Source organism: Mirounga leonina, unplaced genomic scaffold (assembly GCF_011800145.1).
Source record: "Mirounga leonina isolate KUSES-001 unplaced genomic scaffold, KU_Mleo_1.0 Mir_54, whole genome shotgun sequence".
Lineage (NCBI taxonomy): Eukaryota > Metazoa > Chordata > Mammalia > Carnivora > Phocidae > Mirounga > Mirounga leonina.
The window spans coordinates 3324004-3337156 of record NW_023270812.1 but is presented as its reverse complement, the minus strand read 5'-3'; the positions used below and the strand labels follow the sequence as shown (position 1 = coordinate 3337156).

Here is a 13153-nt window from a genome sequence, read left to right as displayed (position 1 = left end):
CAGATTACAGAGAAAAATGATGGCCCCGAATGAGGTCTACTCTGCACGGAGTTAATAAGTTTAATATTCTATGCTGAAAGATCAATAAACATTAGGCTTGATTTGATCAAATTATGGACTCCCTGGGACCACACGATCTGTGCCTTTGGGATTTTTTTTTTTTTTTTTTTTTTTTTTGCTGATCTTAAATAAGAGAAAGGGAGTGGTCCCTGCCATGCTGAGATTGCAGCTGAAGTATCAGAAAACCCCGGGGCTGGGCTTGGCCAACAGGCCATGCTCTGAGCAACATCAAATCCCAGCTGAGAGGGAGGCTGCCTCTCCTAGGACCATCCCAGGGTGGGGGAGGGCGGGGGGCGGAATCCACAGCCCTCAAGTCTGAGGACCAAGTGTCTGCACAGTTGAACCCCACGCTGCCGCCTCCCCTCTTCTCCTCTGGCTGCTCAGCCTTTGAGTGGGGCCAGCAGGTGCGGGGAGAGAAGGTATGCAGGAGCGCTGCGCCCAGGGCCCAGTGGTTTCTTCAGATTTCAGACCTACGTGGGAAAACTTCACATAAAGGGGCATAGAATAAAAGAAAGGTTTCTTCCCCGCCTGCGTCCTTGTTCCCTCTCCTCAGAGACAGCCCCTCCCAAACCCTTCTTGTGTTTCCTTCCTGGTTAACAGGTGCGTGTCTTTCGGCCACTGTAGATCCGCCACACGTTAATAAGATGCGCAATAAAATCCCACGGGGATGCACAGGAGCTCGCAAAGGACGGGGAAGAGAAGTCGCCTTTCAAGAGTCCTGGCCCAGATGCTGAAGGGAGGGTCTCTACAGGACATTTTCAGAACATGCCGCTCACACCTAATGGTCAGAGAAGCGAGCCTGAGCTGCTTTCTCAGTTACCAGCCCAGCGTCACCATGTGGTCTTAAGTTATCTGCTCTTTCTGTGCCTCAGCCTAGCCACCTGCAAAGTGGGCACTGATGTCCCCTACTCCCAAAGGGCACCACGTCGTGTGCTTGATGTGGGCAAAATGCTCCCGAGTGCTCCAATGAAAATGTGAGTGTGACTTTTATGAGCTCGCCAGCTAGGGCAGTGTAATTGCAGTCTGACAAACGTCCTATTTAAAGATGTACTCTTTATATTTCAACCCCGTAATTATTTAGCATTTATAGAGCAGGCCATGATTGCTGAGGACTTTATAAACATGTGGCTAAATTGCTCCTTAAAACAGCCATATCCTCAAGTAAGGTGGGGAGAGAGAATGCCTGCAAAAGGTAGAAAGCACGTCCTGCCAAGAGCATGGCAGCAAACTGGACGTGCATGGAGGAGTGTCTGCAGGATGGGTGCTCTTTGGCCATGGCCGTCCCTGGTCTTCCTCGCTTCTACCCTCAAGCTCCCTGGTCCCATTAGACAACCTTGCAATTACCCAGCAGGCCAACAACGGTGCCTGGTAACCTTAGTGAGGGTTAGCATCAGAGGGGCTTCATCCCAATTATTGCGGCCCTCATTTGTCCTCCTTACATGGGGCATAGAATGAGGAGGTTATGAGTATAGAATTTAGAACCATACAAACCTGGACCCTACTCCTGGCCCCACATTTAATTAGTTATCTATCCATCTATATCTATCTATCTATCTATCTGACAGGACGGTTACCCTATGGCTAAAGCTCAGGCTCTAGATCTTTATCATGGGAGTAACATTATCTATCTCAGTACTTTTGTAAGAATTAACACAGGGTCTCCTGAATGCGCACTAACTTATGCTCCATCTGCTGACCCAGGGCAGTGGCTGGGATGGTGTTTGTGCAGACCCCAGGGTGCCCACGGGAACGAACACTTGTTCGCACTTCGGCGTTTCAAAGACCTTCCGAATACATCTCTAGATGCCTTCTCCTCAATCTAGGGAGTCCTAGGGGTGGCAGCAGCATCATCTGCTCACCCAACAGCTCCTCAGAAACTCATCGGAGACGCTGCATCTCACACCTGCCCCAAATCTCCTGATCAGCCTCTGCATATCGACAACATTCCCAAGTGACTCACACACACATTAAACTTGAGAACAGCTGCTCCAGAGTTCAGCCTCCAAAGCAAGACCGCCCACCACTTTCTGGTTATGTAACCCCAGCCATGTGACTTCGTCACTCTAAGCCTCAGTTTCCCTAAATGCAAAACAGGGCCAAATGCAATCCATGGTTCATGGGATAGTGTGAGGATAAAATGAGATGATCCAGAGAAAGCCTTGAGTGGAGTCTGGCACATAGTAAGAAAGACTGGCAATTTAGATAGTATATTTAGATGGCTTAGGTAGCGATTTAGATACTGTATTATCTCGGGAGATCTTTACAAGCGGCCTGCGCCTCGGGCAGAACGAGAATTATCCGCTTCATTTCGCCAAGAGCACATCAGTGCTCAGGGAGTTCATGTGACATGCCCAAGGTAAAGGGTCATGGATGGAGGCAGAATCTGAAACCTTGAGATTGTGTGTGGAAGTTCCCGCAGGAGAGTGGGGGTTAACCCCCTCCGCTTGCCTGGGGAGTCTATCTGGGGACATCCTGAGTGGAGCCCGCAGCTGCAGGAAGGGGAACCTACCCTGTCCAGCCAACCAGAGTGGTCCTATTGACCCTGTCAACAGCCAGGTGGTGGGACCTGCCCTAGCCAGGTCACCTCAGCTGGACCAGAATGCAGGTGTTCTGATTCTAAAGTCGCTTTCTCCCCTGTCCCAGCGCATCTGCTTCAGACTTGGTTAATCCTGGTGGAAAGCCAGACTATTTCCTTAAAAGCCTTTATTAGGTGCACTCTCTCTTGCAGCTTAGATACCCGGAGAGCGCCTCCCTCGTGATTGCCGGGGGTCATGCAGCATTTATGTTTTTAGTGGTTTCTATCAGAGACCAGGACAGATTTTAACTGGAGGTTGTTGCCAAGTAGAAAGGCCTCTTGACCCTCCCTGAGGGAATCACCTGGCCCATCTCGCCCCGCAGGTGGTCCCCTTGCCTTTGGGGTGGCCTTGAAGCCCAGAGGGAGTTCCGGCAGACACCCAGAAGTCCCAGGGGCTCGGGATTAGGCCGAAGCTTTTCCCTGCCCTCAACTATTTTCCAAATCGACCCTGAAATTTGACCGTCATTTGGCCAGGCCTTCCCAATAGAGGGGTTTAAAATTACGTTTTTTTCAGAATGCTTAATGTGGTGCTATAAAATAAGAGACGAGGGCGCCTGGGTGGCTCAGTCGGTTAAGCGACTGCCTTCGGCTCAGGTCATGATCCTGGAGTCCCGGGATCGAGTCCCGCATCGGGCTCCCTGCTCGGCGGGGAGTCTGCTTCTCCCTCTGACCCTCCTCCCTCTCATGCTCTCTGTCTCTCATTCTCTCTCTCGCAAATAAATAAAATCTTTAAAAAAAATAATAAATAAAATAAAATAAAATAAGAGACGAAATCTACAGAGGAAATGGGTTGGCAGCGGCTCTCGGGGCGGCCCGGGCGCCTTGGGGACTACCCTGGTGGTGATGTTGATAGCAGTGTCCGACTGGCTCCTCCTCTCCGTCTGGCCAGCATGCTGCCTGGGACCCGTGGCCCGGAGCTGCTTGTCAGAGGTCATGTCGTTCTGGGACTTGGAAAGCTCTAGAAAACAAATACAAGGGATGACAGGTGGGAGCGCACAGCTTTGACAGACTCGTGGGGCCCTCCTCTGGGAGCCCCTGCAACCACACCCCGAGGAGCCCCCAAGGTCTCCCGAGGTGAGGCTTGCTGCGTGGGGAGGATGGCACATCCAACACCCAGCTCCGGGGCCGGGGGGAGCATCCCCAGACACGGCGTGCTGGACACGGGCCACACCGCGCCGTGCACGGGACAGAAGAGCCGGGTTCCCAAAAGGTGACCGTGTGGCCACGTGCTTCTGGGGGCAGAGAGCCACCGTCAGGGCGGGAGCGAGAAGGAGGTCTTCCGGACAGGTTACCCTGCATCCTGGGCCACATACCACGAGCAGCCGGTTGTCCAAGCACAAAAAAGGCAACCTCACAAACCAGCCGGCTTTTTAGGGGTTCCTTACAAAGACTTATAACTAAATATCATCTCTTGGGACCCTCTGAAAAGAGGTGGAAGCACATTCAGGGTACCCCTATAATTATTTTAATAAGCAAATCCTGGAAATACAACTTGTTTTTGCAGTGTAATAGTGGCCGAGAATAAAGGTGAATAAAGTGAGAAGGAAGAAATCCATACCCAGAAGCGAGCTAACCACCTCAAAGATGATTTTGTCCCCCCAAAACGTCTTCCCTTTTCCCCGGGGTCCTTGTCTCTCTCAAAGATGACCTTGAAACTATCTTTCGAGCAGCGCTCTCCAATAGATAATAATGTTGCTCACGTATGCCATTTCAAATTTTCTAGTAGCCTCATTTAAAAAAGAAACAATAAGACTGATTTTAACACTGTGTTTCATGTAACACAATATACCCAAAATAGTGTTAAAATATATAATCAATATGAAAATTAATGAAATTTTTAATTGCGTAATGGACACAGAATACACCCTAGTTTCTGGTGCACATTATGAAGTGATCACCCCACTAAGTCTAGTTACCATCCTTCCCCATGTAAGATTGTTTCGATATTACTGTTTTCCCCGTGCTGTACAATTAATGAAATGTTTAACTCTTTTTTTTTAACACTAAGTTTCCGGAATCTGGCGTATTTTACCCTTTTTTCGGGCAGGCCATATTTCAGGAGCCACCTGCTGTTAGCATACTGGACAGCCCGGCTCCACAGCATCCTGTCTCCTGATCCGCTCCCCTAGATGCTATTTCTTGGGTACCTCCTGCATGTGCTGCCAGGGCGTACTTCCGCGGAGCGTCTCTTCTCTCTAGAGGAGAACCTCATCTGCCCCCCAGAACCTCGGGGCATTTTCCTTCCCACCAGGGTGTGTGGGCCCTCTCCTGTGTGAGAGCAGTACAGCCCACACTGCCCTCAGGTCTGCCCTCCGGAAACCGCGGGGCATCTTTCCGCACCAGAAGCTAGCAGTGTCCCGGCACACACCAGACCCTCGAAGCTGACGGTGAACATGAACTCCTCATACGCCAAACCCCAGCCCCGCTACGAAGGGTGTGAGAGCCCCAGCAGGAGAAGCCCCCACCTTGGGGGACGGTGGCCTCCCCCTGCCATCTGTCTGGCACTCACCCCAAAGCCTGTGCCTTCATCTGGTCCATTTACGTGCACAGACAAGGCGGGTGGGGGTGCCTCCCAAGCTATTCAGCTTCTAACGACTAGGCTCGGAATCGGCATTATCGGGTGAAAAGGAAAACTAACAGCAAGAAGCACAGAAGGGCCCTGAAGCGAAAATCAACGTTCTTATTCCTCCTCCCCTTCGAAGCAGGGCCAGGGTGCTGGAATCTCCTAGAAATGCAGCCATGATAAAAAGGGCTGGAATTGGGCGCGTGGGTGGCTCAGTTGGTTAAGCGACTGCCTTCGGCTCAGGTCATGATCCTGGAGTCCCAGGATCGAGTCCCGCATCAGGCTGCCTGCTCAGCAGGGAGTCTGCTTCTCCCTCTCCCGCTCCCCCCTCTTGTGCTCTTTCTCTCTCTCACTCTCTCTCTCAAATAAATAAATAAAATCTTTAAAAAAATAAAAAAATAAAAAGGGCTGGAATTGCTCATTTCTTCCAGCCAGATTGGCTTCCCCGGGCAACCTCAGCTGCCAGGGGTTGTAGCCCTGGGGCAGCTTCCCAAACTCTTCGGGCCAAGGCCCCCTCCAGCCGTCCCCCCAGAGACCCCAGGTGACACCAGAAAGAGGCTGTCCTCTGTACCACTTCTGTAGGAAACAGGCCGCACAAAGGATCAAGAGGGACATGTGCCCACCAGCTGAGGACCTGAAGAAAAGGGAGTCAGCCCCACCCTGCTGCACGCCCTGAGGCAGAGACCGGATGAAGGGTCTGTAGTCTGTGCCCCTTCCCGAAGCCCCTGGAGCACCTGGGAGAGCCGGTGGGCAGACCATCCCTCCCATGGGCCCAGAAAGCTGGGTTTTTTCATCCCTGCCTCTGGGCTGAGGGTTTGGCATCCCATGAAGTACTAGAGCCTAACAAACAGGGAGGGGGCGCAGGTTAAGGGGTTCAATCCATGTCCCATGGCAGAGACACGATGCTACTCTGCTCTTTGGAACCCCCACCCCACCCCCCAGGGATTAGCCCCGGCTCTCCACCTGGGTCTGCTGATTTATATGGATGGCATCATCATTACGCTCAAGGTATTAAACTGGCGAGTCTCAAACGGGTGAGCCTGTCCCAGGCGGGGCTATGGGTACGTAAGCCATCCAAGCGTACCCGTGTGTGGGTCCCAGCATGCGTCGGAGGGTGTGTGACCTGGGACAAGATAAAACGTGTGTCCTGCCTCTCTGGGTGTCTGGCTGAGGGATTACCAGGTCAGAGTGAATGCTGAGGCAGGACTCCAGAATACGGCGGTGGGAGGGGATGCACAGAAGCCGCATGGATTTGGGTAGAGGCTATGCTTCTAGAAAGAGACGCTGAGAAGTCTCGGCAATTAGAGCGGCCGCAGGAACAGAGCCAGGGGCTCAGAGTTCAAGCAGCTGTTACAGCTGGAAACCCGCGTCCAAGGCTGGTGCACACAGAGGGCAGATGTCGTCTGAAAGCCAGGCAGACTAACGGGGTGACTTTAAACCTCCGAGCTCTGTTAGCAAGCAGGCGGCACGAAATTCGGCTGCTTCATCTTTCTGAAGCAGAGGGGGACAGACTGTCTCATGAGACAGTCACCTTTCTGCTTGTCTGAAAAGTGGTGCTTTGATTTGAGTTGTCACTCAAGGCAGCTCAGAAGGGCTCGTGGGGAATATGGAGAACTAATTAAAATCAAGTAATAAGACTGTCTCAAGGCCAAGGGACAACACTGAGCCCATCCCTATGCACCAGCGTGGGGAGAAGCCAAACAGAAGCACCGTGAAAGGGAGTGGGTGCCTGAGACCCCCTGCCCCCCACCCTGGGACCATCTCTCTGGGCACCTTTGCAGGCCTGAACAGGAGCTGTTCTCGGGTTTGCGGTTTAAGATCAACAGGGAAGAATATATGAGCAGAAAGAACATTGAAAGAGGCAAGACTCTAAGCAGTGGTAGTTCTGGGTCCCTTGCATCTGCAAATCACATGATTACTGCCCATTGAAGAAGATAAACTGACCAAGACGGAAAGAAGAACGGACAAGCAGTTCCGTGCAAACGACAGACACTGGGCCATGCCTGGCGGGAGAGCTCGCTCCCAGATCTCATTCACTGGAGCCGTCCCACCCCCCGTCTTTGTGGGGCCATGGAAGAGGCTGCAGCACCTGCCCACACTGGTCCGAGCCGGCTCCTTCCCACCACGTGCTGAGCTCTGCCAGGTTTGGGCAGCAGTGGGGGTAAACTGAGCCAGTCCAGGGGGCCAAAGGGGGTCTCCTCTGCCCCCAGGAGACCAGAGGCCTGCTCTGCAGGTGGAGGGGTGAAGGGCCGGGGCTGTGGCTGTCCCCAGGAGCTGGAGACAGAGGTCCCCTTGCCGGTGGGCTTGGCTGGCCTGGCTGGTGGTGGGGAGAACACATGGAGAGGCATCCACTTACTTTTCATGTGGGTGGTAACAGACAGAAACAAATTTTCCACGGATTTATTAAATCCTTTAAACTGACCAAGCTCCTGTAATTAAAACAGACAGAGGAGAGAGAATGAGAGTTATATTTGGAGACTCGTGTCTGCCCCAGAAGCCTGCAGGCTGCTGCCCCCCAAACACTGGCAGGTGTGAGCAGAGTGCATGCGTGCGGGTGTGTGTGTGCATGCAGGTGTGTGTGTGTGCATGTCTGGAGAGGGGACCCTCTTACTCAGCTTCTTTCCTCTGAGGTTTGACACCCCATTTCAGCAAGGGGCATCAGCAGTGGGGTAACATGGTAACAACTACATCCTAGGAATAATGACCGACATTTCTCTGGCTCAGGCCATGCTCGGGTAGACTCCTGCTTCCTTAGCCAGCTCTTGTATGACCCACCCCAACCCCACACAGAGCAGATGCCAACATGGCAAAGGGCACAGGACACAGTGGCCCATGGTGGTACCAGGCTCAGAGCACCAGCTTGGAGCCAAGGAGTTAGTTCTACCCCTCTAAGCAGGAGAGAGAAGAAAGAGGAAGCAAAAATGACAGAAAGGAGGTCACTTTTCCCTTCAAGTCCCATCCCTCCATCCCTCCCCATCCCCATCCCCATCCCTCCTTCCATCCACTCCTCCATCCATCCATCTATCCATCCATCCACCCCTCCGTCCATCCATCCCTCCATCCATACATCCCTCCATCCACCCTTCTGTCCATCTTCCCATCTACCCATCGATTCCTCCATCCATCCACCCCTCCATCCATCCATCCATCCATCCATCCACCCATCCGTCCCTCCATCCATACATCCCTCCATCCACCCCTCCATCCATCCACTCCTCTGTCAATCATCCCATCTATCCATCCACCCCTCCATCCATCCATCCACCCCTCCGTCCATCCATCCACCCCTCCGTCCATCCATCTACCCCTCCGTCCATCCATCCATCCCTCCATCCATATACCCCTCCATACACCCCTCCATCCAACCATCCATCTATCTGTCATCCATCTGTCCATCCATCTGTCCGTCCCTCCCTCCATCCTTCCATCCATCCATTCCTCCATCCATACATGCCTCCATCCACCCATCCCTCCATCCATACACCCCTCCATCCACCCATCCCTCCATCCATACACCCCTCCATCTATCCATCCATCTACCCGTCATCCATCCATCCATCCATCCATCCCTCCATCCATCCACCCCTCTGTCCATCCATCCCTCCATCCACACACCCTGCCTCATCCACCCCTCCATCCATCCATCCACCCCTCTGTCCATCCATCTATCCTCCATCCATCCATCCCTCCATTCATATACCCCTCCATCCATCCATCCCTCCATCCATACACCCCTCCATCCATCCATCATCTATCATCCATCCATCTGTCCATCCATCTATCTGTCCCTCCCTCTACCCTTCCAACCATCCATCCCTCCATCTAACTATTCATCCCTCTATTCATCCCACCCTCCCCTCTCTACCCACTCTTCTCTCCCTCTATCCCTCCATCCATCCCTCCCTCCCTCCCTCCATCAGTCCCCCCATCCACCTCTTCCTCCATCCATCCCTCCCTCCTTCCCTGCTTCCCTCCATCCCTCCCTCCTATCCCTCCCTCCCTACATCTTTCTATCCATCCATCCATCCCTCCCTCCATCCATCGATCCAGGAAATATGTCTTGAGCACATCCCTGCTGGGACAACTTCAGAGGATTTAGAATCTCAAGGAGAAAGTGGAGCAGAATTTTGAAGGTCATTCCAGGGACTCAGTTTGAAACTGGAAGAAGAATAAATATACTCTCTCTCTCTCTCACTAGCATATGAACATGAACATGCCTTTCTATGTACAGATATACTCTCTTTAATTCACAGAATAATAATAATGAAAATAATCAAGACCATGTGTTTTCATGGCACTTTACAGTTTCTAAGTACCAGCACAGACATTATTTCATTAGTTTCTCACACCAGCCTTGGGAAGCAAGCCAGAGGAGTATAACTATTTCCATATCCCAAGTGGGAATCCAGGTAACTTCTCTAAGATGACACCACTAATTTCTGTGGACAGAAATGGTCCTGGCCTATTTTATGTTAGCATCTATAAATACTCAAAAGGTACACACACACACACACACACACACACCAGGCACTCCCACACCTATGAATCACACACCTGTGAATCAACCTGTATTTATTTCTCTTCACATCCCCAGAGACCCCCAACACACTGCAGCCTATTCAGACCCCCACACTCAAGAGCACAGGGCACACATAAGGAAGACAGCCAACAAAATGACAAGAGTAAAGTGGTAGGGGGTGGATGTGGGGCACAGGCAGGGATGTGGGGTGCAGGTGGGGATGTGGGGTGCAGGTGGGGACAGAGAGTGCAGGTGAGGACGTGGGGCGCAGGTGAGGATGTGGGGTGCAAACAGAAGGTGAGTCATTGTTAATGCAGATGATCCCATGGCCCCCAAAGCATAGTGGGAGCACAGACACTGGGCAGGCCCAGCACTTCTGACCTCCATTCTCTGCCGCCCTCCATGGCCTGCTTCTGCTACAGGCGGATCCCTTTGCTCCGACGACCTTGGCCCAACCTCTGAGACCCCGTTCTTCCTCTGCCTCTCTCCCACTGCCCCTTCCCCAGGGAGGCACACAGAACAGACACATTACCCTGTTCGAGCTGCTACTGCATTGGCTTTCGCTCAGAGGAGGTGGGGTAGGAGGAACCACAGAAATTTTGCTGCCAAGGAAAAATACAGGAATAAAAAACGGGTTATGAATGATCCAACTATTAGTCTTACAAATGCATGGGACTCGCCATCATCCTCTCGTTCACGTTCTCTGACTTTTTTTTTTTTGCTTTTTGCTTTTTGCTTTTACTTCCTCGTGTTTTAGAAGAGGATCCAGCGGCCCTGCATGGATCTGCTCCTCTAGGCAGGGTGCAATTTCCTGGTCTCGGGATGCGGCAAATGAGCGCCGAGCTGCCCCGTGCCCAAGCCTTGTGTGCGGCGCATGTCGTCTCAAGTAGCGCGGCCGCTCCAGAGCCCAGACCAGGTGTGTGTCCCCCGTGGCCGTGTGCGTTCTCTCAGCAGAAATCCCAACAGAAGTGCCCAAGACGCCATGCCAACATCAAGCATGAGAGGCATCAGAAGTTGATGGGGGAGGGGCACCGGGGTGGCTCAGTCGTTAAGCATCTGCCTTCAGCTCAGGTCCTGATCCCAGGGTGTTGTGACTGAGTCCCTCTGCCTCTCCCCCCTGCTCATGCCTGCTCACTCACTCTCTCTCTCTCAAATAAATAAATAAAATCTTAAAAAAGAAGAAGAAGAAGAAGTTGATGGGGGAGAAAAAAAAAAAAATGAAGTCCCAAGACTGGAAAATCTCATAATGGGCCAAAAAAAAAGCCGGGGGGAGCTTTCAGTAATACTTTAATTTATTTGGTGCAATCAGGTGCGTGAATTGTTGCTCGCTCCAAGAGTGCTAGGTGTTTAGGATTTTGCATCAAGAAGTTAGATCTTGGGCGCCTGGGTGGCTCAGTCGGTTAAGTGTCTGCCTTCAGCTCAGGTCATGATCCTGGGGTCCCAGGATCTAGTCCCACATCGGGCTCCCTGCTCAGCAGGGAGTCTGCTTCTCCCTCTGACCCTTCTCCCCCTCATGTGCTCTCTCTCTCTCTCTCTCTCATTCTCACTCTCTCAAATAAATAAATAAAATCTTCAAAAAAAAAAAAAAAAGAAGTTAGCTCTCCGGGTGCCTGGGTGGCTCAGTCAGTTAAGCGTCTGCCTTCAGTTCGGGTCATGATCCTGGGGTCCTGGGAGCGAGCACCTCCGGCTCCTTGCTCTGCAGGCAGCCTGCTTCTCCCTCTCCCCTGCTTGTGCTTTCTCTCTCTCTCTCAAATAAATAAATAAAATCTTAAAAAAAAAAGAAGTTAGCATCTCGCAGACCATGCCTCACTGCTGCCAATTTTATTCCACGGATGTCTGAGGAGTCAGTTACCAGGCATGATGTTGGAGATACGAATGATTCATAAAAGCAAATGCCTGGTTCAGAATTTCATTTAAAATGCCCTCAAAAATAATATCTCATTTTCGTACCACATTTCAGGAGAATTTAGGAAATAAAACCTTTAGTGAGAAACTGCTCTGCTAGCTCCCAAGAAGGCCCTTCATAAGAATCTGGAAAGATCTCTGTTTCAATCTTTTCCAGGCACTTTATCATTTAAAAAAAAAAAAAAAAAAGTCACATTCCAGAGCAGCCACGTCTGAAAGTCAGGAGATCTAGAAGTTCTTTCAGCGTCCTTTTTTCCCCAGGCCAGGGGAGGGCCAGGACGGTCTGCCCTCGTACAGCACTCACCTCAGCTCCTGATAAGATTGCAAGAGCTTTGCTCCGGCTGTCCCGTGTTTGCCTGGAAGAGATAACAGCAAAGGTCATTCATTAGTAAGAAGACAACCTTGGTGATGCAAACACAGGAAGCAATCAATTAAAATTATTATTTTTCTAATACCACTTCTTGCAATTAAAAAGTAAAAGACCATCTTGGGGTGATAGAAATGCTCTAAAGTTCGACTGTGGTGATGGTCACACAACTCCGTAAATTTGCTAAAAACAAATTATATAATATGTTAAAAAACAGATGACGTTTATGCTCTATAAACTACAACCACAAAAGTTGTTAAAAATGCAGACATAAACACATACATACACATAATTGCTGGGAACGACTGCTTTTATTAAGAGTTGACGTAGGGTTAGATTTTCTAAATCTGGAAAATCTGAAAAGCAGTCCAAGCTTCCAAGCTTCCATTTGTCCTTTGGAAACATTTAATAATAGCATGACTATATTCCTTTAAGCATTCCTTGTTATGGGGATTAAATTAATCTGTTAAAAAATGTAATCTACTTATTTCTAGTTGTAGAAGCTAATAATTTCCTAAATAAGACCGCTTCTGATATAGTACTCTTTTTGTTTCCAGGCAAGGGGATTTTATGATGTATTAAGACCCCAAAAATAGAACTCTCCATAGTTCTGTGAACACAATGTTTCCTGGCCCAGTGCATAGGAAGAGGTTAGTCTGCCCAGCCCGCCTCCACCCTGCCCGACACAGGGCTGGGAGCCACCAAGCCTGCCATGCTGTCTAGCGCCCGTGGGGTGTGTGTGAAGGTTTTCATCCACCCCCAAGAAAGACTGACATACATATTCACATCACCTCCATCAGAGGAGAAGCAGGGCAGGGAGGACTTTGGCAGGCGGGGGGGAGCGGGGGGGGAGGGGAGGAGGGAGGTAAGCGGCTCTGATATCAAGGCCCGAACCCTAAAGCTAGGAGGAAGCTGACCCCCAGGGGAGGGCTTCCTAACTGGAGCCGGCCTCAGGGAGTGTGTGAGCCCCGAACTCACATGTCAAGCTCTGAGTCTCCCTGTCTGTGTGCATTTGGGGGCGGGGGTGGATGATGGTGTTCACCAGATTCTGGAAGGCGTCCGTGAGCCCTCCCCGCCCCCACTAAGGCTTCTCTAAGGCGGATCAGAAGGGCAGCCCCACAGGCCGAGAGGGGCACCTGCAGAACCCACACCCGAGGAGCCACT

The 13153-nt window shown here is 51.3% G+C and overlaps 1 protein-coding gene across 2 annotated transcripts in view; it reads right to left on the bottom strand.

Moving 5' to 3' along the window:
* LOC118001841 (synaptotagmin-like protein 3) overlaps positions 1-13153 on the bottom strand; it is a 94615-nt gene that overhangs the window by 26088 nt on the left and 55374 nt on the right. For both annotated transcript variants that reach the window (XM_034992003.1, XM_034992005.1), the window contains 4 exons: positions 11927-11978; positions 10250-10319; positions 7555-7627; positions 3469-3593 (listed from right to left, as the gene is read on the bottom strand). In XM_034992003.1, the coding sequence (XP_034847894.1) occupies positions 3469-3593; positions 7555-7627; positions 10250-10319; positions 11927-11978 (320 nt within the window). The remainder of the gene's footprint in view (positions 1-3468; positions 3594-7554; positions 7628-10249; positions 10320-11926; positions 11979-13153) is intronic.